Genomic DNA, 11074 nt, shown 5'->3' with positions numbered 1-11074 from the left:
AACTTCTTCAGCACTTTCTGCTTTGGACTTCTTCCCTGCCTGCCCATTTGCCCTTGCCCACTCCCTGCTGTGCTAGGGCTCAAGAACAGCATTGCAAGATTTAGCCATGGTAATGATTGCCAGCCCTGAGCCACTTCACTCATTGCCCTTTGGAGGATGCAAACCCCACAGAGATACCTCAGCTCCAGACAGCACCAATATTTTTTTGTGATGCTAAAATAAGCCTATGGCTGTAAATATGTTGTGGGCTGCGATCAGCAGCAGTGCCAGCATGGAGACCTTGTGTTGCCCATCCCTATGGCCATGGAGTCCGTGCAGGAGCTTGGCAGACCAAGGGGATGGCAAGGGGATGGTGGCAAGGCAGTGATAGAAAAGGGGTGATGGACAGAGGGTGATGGCAAGGGGGGTGGTGGCTGCCCCTCCTGCCCCCTGCAACCTTCCCAGAAGAACTGTGCTCATTATCACAAACTTCAGCCATGCTCCAGGCAGCACCTGCTTGCTGAAAAAACAGCCAAAAAACCCAGCAGCTCTGTGGGACAACCTACCTTGTCATGCAGTTAATTTATAAAACAGAGGGAAGCAAATACTGGGGCAGAAATTTCCCACAGGCAGCCAGCTCTCTGGCCAGGGAGCTCATGTGGGCAGGGGCGCAAGAGGGCCGTGGGGCTCCTGCAGAGAGGGGAGGGTGGTGTTGAGATGCTGTCAGCAGAAATGCAATGCTCCCCAGCCTGGGTAGTGATGAATTTTACCATGGGAGAGAAAAAGGAGCTCAAATGTGAGATCAAAGGGAAAGCAAAATTTGGGAAGTATTTCTGAGGTGGTACAGAGAGTTGTCTCCTTTTCAAGAAAAGGCGCTTTTGTTGGTGAATAGGCCTCCATCAGCTCTTGCTGTCGTGACTGGGGGAATTAAGACGCACATATTTTAGGTAACTGCCTTGAAAATCATTGAGGAATGGGTGAGAAAGTCCAGTGTGAAATGAGCCACTTCAGCTTCCCCAGCCAGCAACTATAACGTAAGGAGAGTTATATAAATATGTACTTAAGAGTTATTTAAGAATCCCTGTGTAAATACAGTTTTTGTCAGCACTAAAATGTAACATCCAAGGTATTTGGAGAATGTTTGGTTTTTCATAAAACAATTTCCTTCCAACAAAAGCCAGTTTGTAAAAACAGCAGCAAACCTTCACGCCAGCCCTGTTCACAAGAAGATCAGGTGCTTTGTAGCCTGATCTGTAGCTGCTTCAGAACTGTGGAGGGGGACAAAGCAAAGCCTCAAAGGGAGCGCAGTGGTGGTGGGGTTTGCATGAAGATGCTTCGTGAGGAGAAGCAGGGTGAGGCCATGTGCTGTAGCCGATCCTGGAGTGCATTGGAATTAAGGGTCTTTGGCAACCCTATACACCCTGGGCACAACCATGGATGGCAAATGGGTAACAGAAGGGAAAACAGCTTCTGAGAGGGGTTTTCCCCAGCTGGGCATCTGTCCTGGAAGTCATTGACTTGCAGGAGACAGGGGCTCCCTGTGAGGTGCTATGGAAGTGTGAGCAGGGACTATTTCAGCAGACGCTTCTAGGAATATCTGCCTGCAACCAACCTCTCGTATTGCTGGGAACTGCCAATTCAGAAACACCCAGATTGCACAACACCCTGGCCACGGCTGCCACCCACAGACCTGACTAATAAAAAGGCAAGGGAGCAGGCACATCAGCAGAGACCTGAAAGGACCACATCCCTGGGTACGCCAGCTGTCTGTCTGCTGCAGGGATGCTGCAAGCAACAGCCTTCCTCTTGCTCTTCAGCCTGGCACTGGTGGCTCCCAGTCTGTCTGCAAAAAAGGTAAGTGCAGGGCTGGGATTCACAGGGCAGGGGTGCTGTGGCACCGATACTGAGTTCCCTCTGCTCCAGTGTGTGCTGACTGGACACTGGATCAATGACCTGGGCTCCAACATGACCATCCTGGCCGTGAATGGAAGAGGTGACTTCAGTGGCTCCTACCACACAGCTGTGACAGCCACCACAAATGAGATCCAGGTGTCACCGCTGCAGGGGTCCCAGCACCGCTCAAACCAGAAGAGCCAGCCCACCTTCGGCTTCACCGTCAACTGGAGCTTTTCAGGTTCTCCTTTCTCAGCTTCCCTGTGGTGTCCCCAGATTTCCCCTGCCCTCCCCTGCAGTGTCCTTGATGATCCCCTGCCTTCCCCTGTGGTGTCTCTGATGCTCCCCCATCTTTGACCCTGGAGGTCTTTGGCTGGTGTCCCCTCCCAGTCCCAGGGCACACAGGATGCACCAGGAGCTGGAGCCTGCTGCTGTCTGCCCATCTCCATGCGAGACCCCAAGCTCTCTAATCCCTCCTGCCTGCTTTCCCCATCACCACTGTCCCCAGAGGACAAGCACAGCCCAGGTCTACTGTCCCCTGTGCTGGGACAGGCTGCAGGGCCACAGCTTAGTGCTGACCTGCCACCCTGGCCATGCTCCCCTCCATCTCCTGCCTGCTCCCCACAGACTCTGTCACTGTCTTCACGGGCCAGTGCTTTGTGGACAAGGAGGGAAAGGAGACTCTGAAGACCATGTGGCTCCTGCGGTCACGTGTGGACAACATCAATGATGACTGGAAAGCCACCAGGTGGGCCCACTTGCCCCTTGCCCTGCCCAGGTCCCCTGCACTTCCCTGGGGAGGCCAGGGCTCTCCCAGCCCGTGGTGCTCCGTGCTTGGCAGAGCTGCTGCCAGTGTGGGACTGAGGAGGGGGTGCATGGCCTCCCTGGGGGTCCCACCAAGGTGCAAATGTTGGGGGGTGGGGAGAGGGACGGGGCTGGGTGGGTATTTGGCACTGGGAAGGTGCGTTTGTCTCGTGCAGGGCTGCATTTCCCACCCTTACATCTCCTCCTTCCCTGTCCCTGCAGGGTCGGCATCAATGTCTTCACCCGCCTGCAGTCCCAGAAGGAGTGAGGGTGGCAGTGTGAGGGGTCCCAGGCCAGTGGCAGCGCCGAGGGATGCTCCCACCCACCCCCACACTCCCACCCACACACTCCCACTTCTCTCAATAAAGCTTTGCTGCAAACGTCCAAACATGTCTCTTGTCGTGTTGTGTCCCCCCCCGGCCCCAGCTGCGCTCCCTCAGGCCCCCCACCTTGCCCAGGAAAACAGGACCCTGCTCAGTCTGGCATGGTGGCCGGTGGCCCGTCTCCCACTGGGGTGACCCTTGGCAAGAGGCCCAGCATGGGCGGCTGCTGCCTGGCTGCAGCCCCCTCTGCTACAAAAGAGGCCGAGCAGGTGCAGGGCAGCAGTGCAGCCGGAGCCGGGGCACCGGGCACAGCCACCGCCGCCCTCGCTGCCACCATGGGGAGCCCCAGCTGCTGCCTCCTGCTCACCCTGGTCCTGCTTAGCTCCTGCGCCGCTGCCACCAGAAAGGTAAGGGCAGCCAGGGGGTGGGTGCAAAACTCCCAGCTTTGCACTGCCCTGCTTTGCCCTACCACAGGAGGGAGAGGTGCTGGCGAAGCCGATGCCCATGCCACTCGTCCCAGCTGCCATACAGAGGGGCCATGCCAGCCTCAGACATACAGGGCATGCATCTCACTGTGTAGGCAAGCTGGAGGGGGGCTGTGGCTTGGCGCTGCCCAAGACACCGACACAAGCCCCCTGTCCCCAGTGCAACCTGCAGGGCCTGTGGAGGAATGAGCTGGGCTCCAACATGACCCTCTCAGCCCTGGATGCGGTTGGGACCTTCTCGGGCTCCTACCACACTGCTGTGGCAGCTACCGACAAGCAGATCCTGGTGTCACCCCTGCAAGGCTCCCAGCAGCACACGAGTGCCAAGGGGCATCCCACCTTCGGCTTTACCGTGCAGTGGCAGTTCGCAGGTACAGCAATACCCGGGGCAGGCAGCCATCCCCAGCCCATGCTGGGAGTGGGGTGCCCGTGGCCCATCCCCCATACCCTCTGGGGCACCCAGAGAAGCCCTGGCTGCGGCCACAGACCAGCTGCACGCACTCACCCCTGCCGTGGGATGTGGTGGGGCAGGACCGGCTGGGTGTCTGTCCCTCTGGGACAGGTCGGGGTGCGTCTGTCTGTCTGCCCAAGGGACATGGCAGGGGCGATGCCCATCTGTCTGTCCAGGTGATGTGGAAGCAACCTATCTGGGCAGTGTGGCAGGGAGGGCTGTCGGGCGGGCTGTCTGTCTGTCTCTCTGTCTCTCTGTCTGTCCAGGGCATGTGGTGGAGGGTGGCTGTTTGTCTGTCTGCCTGGATGAGGTGGCCCAGGCCCAGATTCCCCTGCCTGGAGGCGCAGGCTCTGAGCCCCCTTCACTCTGAACCCTACCAGACTCCACCACCGTCTTTGTCGGTCAGTGCTTTGTGGACCGCCGTGGGAAGGAGACACTGGAGACCACATGGCTCCTGCAGGAAGAGGTCCCATCCCGCAAGGATGCCTGGAAAGCCACCAGGTGAGCCCTGCCCCTGCCACAGCACCCTGCAGCCCTCCCTCCCCTCCCGCTGACATGGATTCCTCGCAGGGTCGGCACCTCCATCTTCACCCGCATCAAGTGATGGGAACAGAGACCCGAGCTGCCTGCACCCTGATGTCCCATCTGCATCTCCGAGGCTCTCTCCTGCCCATGTCCCAGGCTGGGCTCCCACCTGTTCCTAGCAGCGTGACTGGGAAACAGAGTCTCGCCTTGCCCTGCTTCCTCCCAGTGCCTCCCAGCAGACTGCTGGCAGAGCCCCCCTTCCTAAAGCTTGTTGCCCCTCCACATGGATCTGAATAAACCTTCCTCTGCCTGGCAGAGAGCTGTGCCCCATGTGTCCCTGGGGTGCAAGAAGCCCCTCTGTGGCTTTGGTCAGAGCAAGGTGGGTATGTGTTGTGGCTGGGGGAGGGCAAGGTGGTGTTTTGGGGGTCTGAGAAGGATGGGGGACAAGAGAAGGAGAGCAGCTGGGTAATGCTGTTTTCTGACCATGGCTTCAGGCCTTGCCAGGTACCTTCTTGCCTAGGCACCTGTTTGGGGCATCCACAGGGGCCCTGTGGTGGGTGACCCCAGGCAGCATCTCTGGTGTGGAGCAGCAGGATGCCCCATGGTCAGGGGTCAGAGTGAATGAAGGCTGCGTGCAGGCAAGCCAGCACGCTCACCTTGCCTCATCCTGCATCTCTGCACCCCAGTCCACCCTGTCTTCCCATTAAACTCAATTTCCAGCCACTGCTTTGTGGGGGGTGCTCAGTCCTAGGGAGAGGACTGGGTGCCATCCCCCCCAGAGGGGACCACGGTCACGAGCTGGGAGCCTGGGGTGTTGGGGTGGTCCAAAGTCTAGGTTGGATACTGGAGGGACCAGGGGAGGCACCTGGGGCTCTAGGGGCAGCTACTGGGCAGACTGAGTAGCTAAGGCCAGATACTGTATCTGTATATATGTATATATATGTAGATTTGCACTGTATATATGCACATATGCATGTATTTCCCACTAACTGTCTGTCACCCAACTAGCCAGAGGGTGGAACAGGGTAAGTTTCCTATCCAGTGCTCAAATTCACAGAACAACATTGCCTGTACACTAAACTTTATTTTACCAACTCAGCAGCAAAAGAAAACGTGCACATCAAACAAGGGCACAATGTCATTTGCACATCTAACCCCCTAACTCACTAATTCGCCACTTCAGCAATTCATGAAGTTTCTAACTCACAAGTTCCCTAATCTTAATGCACAGTTACCAACTCAGGTTCCCCTGAGCACCCCTGGGGAGAAGCCACATGAGCAGGGAGAGGTGTGAAGGGCTCAAGGGAGGGGGCTGCCTGGGGGCTGCAGGGTTGCTGGGGGAAGGCACTGTCAGATAGAGCAGGGACTTTGGGACAGCAAGCACACAGTGCTCTGGGAAAGTGTCAGAGCGTGTACACCATCCTCTTCCTCTCACAGTGTGTCTGCCCTTCCCCATTCTTCCTCAGCCTCTGCTCCCCTCTCTCCTTCCCTGCTGGGCTCTGGGGCTACTCTCAGCCCATGCCTCCCTGGCTCCCAGAGGCTGCACAGACCAGAGCCTGCCCAGGCTACGCCCTTACTGGCCAAGCCCAACTGGTTGATGTACCTGGCAGTCCAGCTTTTGATCAAAAGCCACCCCTGCATCCTCATCCTCACCCCTGCATTCTTGGCTTTATGCCTGCATCCTCACATTCAGCCCTGCATCATCATCCTTACCCCTACACCGTCATCTTTACTGCTGCACCCTCATCCTCATCCCTGCCTTCCACACCCAGCCTCTCAGTTCAGCCCTGTTGCACACTGGCATTGTTGGCAGTGCCCAGACCACGCTGGGCTCATTCTCATGCTCACTCTCCCAAAATGCCAGCTGTGGCTGTCACCAGCACTGTGAGTGGGTCCCCAAATGCTTCTCCAAATGGTCTACGAGGTTAAAGCCTCAGAACCTCAGTGGGAGTGGGAGAATGAGGCTGGGAGCCCTGGCAGGCAGAGCCCACGGCGGGTGGGGGGGACGACTCGAGGCCACCAAGAACCACATAGGAATGGGGATAAGGCTTCATTTCTGTCCTTTCATCACCCACTCCCCCAGCTGCAAATTCCCGGTCTCTTGCAGTTTTCTAAGACAGTGGCTCTTGCAGTTCATTCTGCGCCTCCAGGCAGGGGAACCTGGGCCATCTGATCCAGGCAGACAGACAAACAGCCACCCTCCACCACATGCCCTGGACAGACAGAGAGACAGACAGCCCGCCCGACAGCACTCCCTGCCACACTGCCCAGATAGGTTGCTTCCGCGTCACCTGGACAGACAGATGGGCATCGCCCCTGCCATGTCCCTTGGGCAGACAGACAGACGCACCCCGACCTGTCCCAGAGGGACAGACACCCAGCCGGTCCTGCCCCACCACATCCCACGGCAGGGGTGAGTGCGTGCAGCTGGTCTGTGGCCGCAGCCAGGGCTTCTCTGGGTGCCCCAGAGGGTATGGGGGATGGGCCACGGGCACCCCACTCCCAGCATGGGCTGGGGACGGCTGCCTGCCCCGGGTATTGCTGTACCTGCGAACTGCCACTGCACGGTAAAGCCGAAGGTGGGATGCCCCTTGGCACTCGTGTGCTGCTGGGAGCCTTGCAGGGGTGACACCAGGATCTGCTTGTCGGTAGCTGCCACAGCAGTGTGGTAGGAGCCCGAGAAGGTCCCGACCGCATCCAGGGCCGAGAGTAAGGCTTAATTTCTGTCCTTTCACCAGCCCCTCAGCTGTGAATTCTGTCTCTTGCTGTTTGCCTTAAGCAAGCAGCTCTTGTAGTTTACTAAGAGAGCAGCCAGGGGACAGATGACGTAAGCAGCCTGCTAGCTGAGCAGTGAAACAGAAACCAAAACAACAGGGTTTCCAGGAAGCCAGCAGTGACAGTGTCCCTGCCACCACCACCTTGCCTAAACCATGATTCTCAGCTGCCCCAAACTTCCTCCACCCCACCCCCACTTCCCATGTCCTGTCTTTGGTGCTTCAGCAGCTGTCCTGCTGCCCTGCTGCAAGTGCCCATCCCGGCCCGATCCTGCCCCGATGTTCACTGGCTTTTTGATCTCATCTGGTACATCTGACCACGGCTGCCCACCTCCCACCTGCAGGGCCCTGGGGTTTTCCGGTGGCTGTTGGGGCAGGTTCACTTCCTTCATCTGCCAGACCCCTAAAGCCACTGCAGATCACCACCCATCCCTGCACCTATACCTGTGCCCTGCCCTCATGACTCCTCATCCTTCTGGCCATACCCTGCAATGACCGGGATGTGGTTTGTGGTGCAGGGGTTCCTGTAGGGCAGGAGTAAAGCCCAGGCACAGCCCTCAGCCAACAGACCTGGGGCAGGGACCCTCAGGATGAGCCATGTCAGTGGTCAGCCCCAGGCAAACCCCTCCTACATCCTTGTCCCTGTCTCCATCCCCGTTCCAGTTCCCATCCCCATGCCCATGCCTGTCCACATCTCCAAGTTCCCATTCCCCTACCCTATCTGCAACCTCACCCCCATGTCTACCTCCCTGCCCATCGTCCCCCCTTCCCCATCTCCATCCCCCTCCCTGTCCTCCTTCCATCTCCATCCCCCTCCCCGTCCTCCCCCCTTCCCCATCTCCATCCCCCTCCCTGTCCTTGCCTCTTCCCCGTCTCCATCCCTCTCCCCGTTCTCCCCCCTTCCCCATCTCCATCCCCCTCCCCGTCCTCCCTCCATCCCCATCCCCCTCCCCATCGTCCCCCCTTCCCCATCTCCATCCCCCTCCCCGTCCTCCCTCCACCTCCATCCCCCTCCCCATCCTCCCCCTTCCCCATCTCCATCCCCCTCCCCGTCCTCCCCCCTTCCCCATCTCCATCCCCCTCCCTGTCCTTGCCTCTTCCTCGTCTCCATCCCTCTCCCCGTTCTCCCCCCTTCCCCATCTCCATCCCCCTCCCCATCGTCCCCCCTTCCCCATCTCCATCCCCCTCCCCATCCTCCCCCTTCCCCATCTCCATCCCCCTCCCCGTCCTCCCCCCTTCCCCATCTCCATCCCCCTCCCTGTCCTCGCCCCTTCCCCATCACCATCCCCCTCCCCGTCCTCGCCCCGCTGCCGGTCTCTCTCGCCGGTGCCGCCCAGGAGTTTCCAGGAGGCAGCGGCGGGGCCGGGCCGGGCTATAAAGGAGCCCCTGCCGGGGCCACATTCGGTTTCACCGCCGCAGCCCGATGCGCCGCCGCGCTCTCCGTACCCTCGCCCTGCCCGTCGGGGCGGCCCTGGCCGCGGCCGCGGCGGGGCAGCAGGTGACAGCGGGGCCGTGCGTGGGGGCTCCTGCGGGGGGACACGCGTGGGACACTCGCTCCCCGGGGGAATCGGCATGGGCACGCGTGGGGGTCCCGGGGTCCGGGGAGGGGCACGCTCGGGAGGCGCACCCGCGGGAGGAATCCCCGACAGCATGAAGACACCTTGCTCCAGGGGGTACACTGATGGGAGCTCCTGCCGAGGGGGGTGGTCGGCGGGGGGGCGGGGATGCTCCGGGGTTGTGCGTGCCCCGGCAGGGATGTGCATGGGGATCTCTTCCCTGGTGCAGGGGCGCGTATGGGGACCCCTATCCCTGGGGACATGCAGGGGTATTGGGGCAGGGATAACCTCGAAACCCTGCCCCAGGGGGGTGGCTTGCCCCTGCAGGGGGAGGTGCAGCGTGGGAGGGGACAGGCAGTGCTTGGAGCTGGAGCCAGAGCCTTGCAGGTGGGATGCTCCAGGGCTCTGGCTGTGCCACCTCCTTGGCTGTGCAGGAGCTCACGATGAACCTGAGGGCCCTGCCCATCCCCGTGGGCTCCCCACTCGTGCCACACAGTGGTGCCAAGCGCAGCACACGTCCCCACAGGCATGGGTAGGCATGTCCTGGTGTTGCACTGTTCACCTGGCAGCGCTGGAGCAGGGGTCCTGCCTGTATTACTGCCTGCCTGGGGCTCCTGCCTTTAGCTCTTCACCTCTCCCCTTCTGCTCAGCTTACTCCAGCTTTTGGCCCTCCTGCCATGGCTGAGATGGCAGAAACTTTATAAACCATGTCTCTTAAAACTGAGTGTGTGAACACTTGTGGGGCTCCAGAGACACTTCACTTGCCATCACCTACAGCTTGCCCCTATTTTCCTTCTTTTCCAAGCTTCTCTGCCAGGCAGCTGAGATCCCCAAGGAGGGAAAGGTTGATGTGAATGAGGAAAAGGCAACAAACACCAGCTGGTGGCTGGACCGTAAGCAGAAACACCCCGCAAAGAATGGCAAGGTGGGTCCCAGCACTGTGGTCATTAGGAGGGGTGTGAGCAGGGGGCTCAGCCTGCAGGGCAGTGCAGTGCCTGTGTGCAGGCAACCCCCAGGGACGCATCTGATTGTCCCCTGGCAGTGCAACCTGACCGGCTGGTGGGAGAATGACCTAGGCTCCAAGATGCATGTGTCCACAGTTGACAACCAGGGCAACTTCTCCGGCGAGTACTACACCGCTGTGTCGAACACCCAGAAACCCATCAAGCCGTCCCCCCTTGTTGGATCCCAGCACTTGGACGAGGACGGGCAGTGCACCTTTGGCTTCACTGTCAACTGGAAGAAGTTTTCTGGTTGGTAGCTGCTGTGCCTGGATAGGGTTCTGGAACGGGGAGGGGAGCTCAGGCAGGTCCCAGCACCCACCCCAGTCCCTCTGTGCCCTCTCCTGTCCCCAGTCTGTCCTTCCTTGATCTCTCCCCACTCTGGATGGTTTCTGCAGACAGCAGGATACCTCCTGAAACACTGGTCGGGCTAGGCAACATTAAGAGTTGCTTTGGTAGCATCCCTGCCACAGAGCATTTCCCTGCAAACATTGGGATCCACACGGGCTCTGTGAACATTAAACCCACCGGTGCTTTTGAAGCCCCAAAAGCAGCTGGGGTCCCACTGTGATGCTAAGTTACTGGTCCCCCAGACTCCACAGCTGTCTTTGTGGGCCAGTGCTTTGCTGTAGATGGTAGAGAAGAGCTCCTGCAGACCTCCTGGCTGCTGCGGGAGAAGGTCGACTCCCTGCCCAGCAACTGGAAAGCCACCAGGTGAGCCAAGGGAAACCCAGCCTGACTGGGATCCTGCCCCTCTGCTGGCTGGACACTAAGGGGCTTCTGCTTCCCTACAGGACTGGATACAACACCTTCACTCGCGTGGGCTGAAAGGAGAAGAGAGAACCACCTCCAGTCAGCTGGGCTTGGGAGACCAGGAAATCACTTAGTAACATCAGTGTTAATCAGCATTTGGGATTGTTATCAGCTCTGAATGATGTCCCCAAAACCCAAATAAAATTATTTTTTTTCCTCTAAACCCAACCTTGTGCAGTCTGTGGATATGTCCTGGGGAAGCTGGGTAAAGCACTGCAGTGGGTACGGGCTGAAGCTCTAACCCCATTATTCCAGGAAGAGTCTGGCCCCTGGAAAGCATCTTTTCCAGCCCAAATGGGATGGTGTGTCCCCAAAGTGACCCTCTGACACCAAGCATGGGCCAGCACTGGCTCTTCCCTGCTCAATGCTACACAATGTGATGGAGGGTAAGCTGGGGAGCCCTTCTGTACCCAAAAAAGCTCCCCAGCTCCAAGGCAGGCAGATGCAGAGTCTCGGCTGTGTCCGTATTC

General features: G+C 59.0%; 3 protein-coding genes across 3 annotated transcripts; all 3 read left to right on the top strand.

The window, feature by feature from the left end:
- Positions 1–1676: 1676 nt before the first annotated feature.
- LOC101914493 (avidin-like) lies at positions 1677–3064 on the top strand. Its single transcript, XM_005231518.4, has 4 exons — positions 1677–1833; positions 1903–2113; positions 2500–2620; positions 2899–3064. Exons 1-4 carry the CDS (start codon positions 1762–1764, stop codon positions 2942–2944), a joined length of 450 nt encoding a protein of 149 aa, XP_005231575.2. The 5' UTR covers positions 1677–1761; the 3' UTR covers positions 2945–3064.
- A 69-nt stretch (positions 3065–3133) lies between these two features.
- On the top strand, positions 3134–5703 carry LOC101916234 (avidin-like). Its single transcript, XM_005231527.4, has 4 exons — positions 3134–3406; positions 3645–3855; positions 4316–4436; positions 4506–5703. Exons 1-4 carry the CDS (start codon positions 3161–3163, stop codon positions 4537–4539), a joined length of 612 nt encoding a protein of 203 aa, XP_005231584.3. The 5' UTR covers positions 3134–3160; the 3' UTR covers positions 4540–5703.
- A 2881-nt stretch (positions 5704–8584) lies between these two features.
- Positions 8585–10762, top strand: LOC106112090 (avidin-like). Its single transcript, XM_055790760.1, has 5 exons — positions 8585–8732; positions 9596–9715; positions 9833–10043; positions 10385–10505; positions 10586–10762. The coding sequence occupies exons 1-5, from the start codon at positions 8658–8660 to the stop codon at positions 10617–10619; spliced, it is 561 nt and encodes a 186-aa protein (XP_055646735.1). The 5' UTR covers positions 8585–8657; the 3' UTR covers positions 10620–10762.
- The last annotated feature ends 312 nt before the right edge of the window (positions 10763–11074 follow it).

The sequence above is a fragment of the Falco peregrinus genome, chromosome Z (genome assembly GCF_023634155.1).
Source record: "Falco peregrinus isolate bFalPer1 chromosome Z, bFalPer1.pri, whole genome shotgun sequence".
NCBI lineage: Eukaryota > Metazoa > Chordata > Aves > Falconiformes > Falconidae > Falco > Falco peregrinus.
This window is presented reverse-complemented; position numbering and strand designations above follow the sequence as displayed.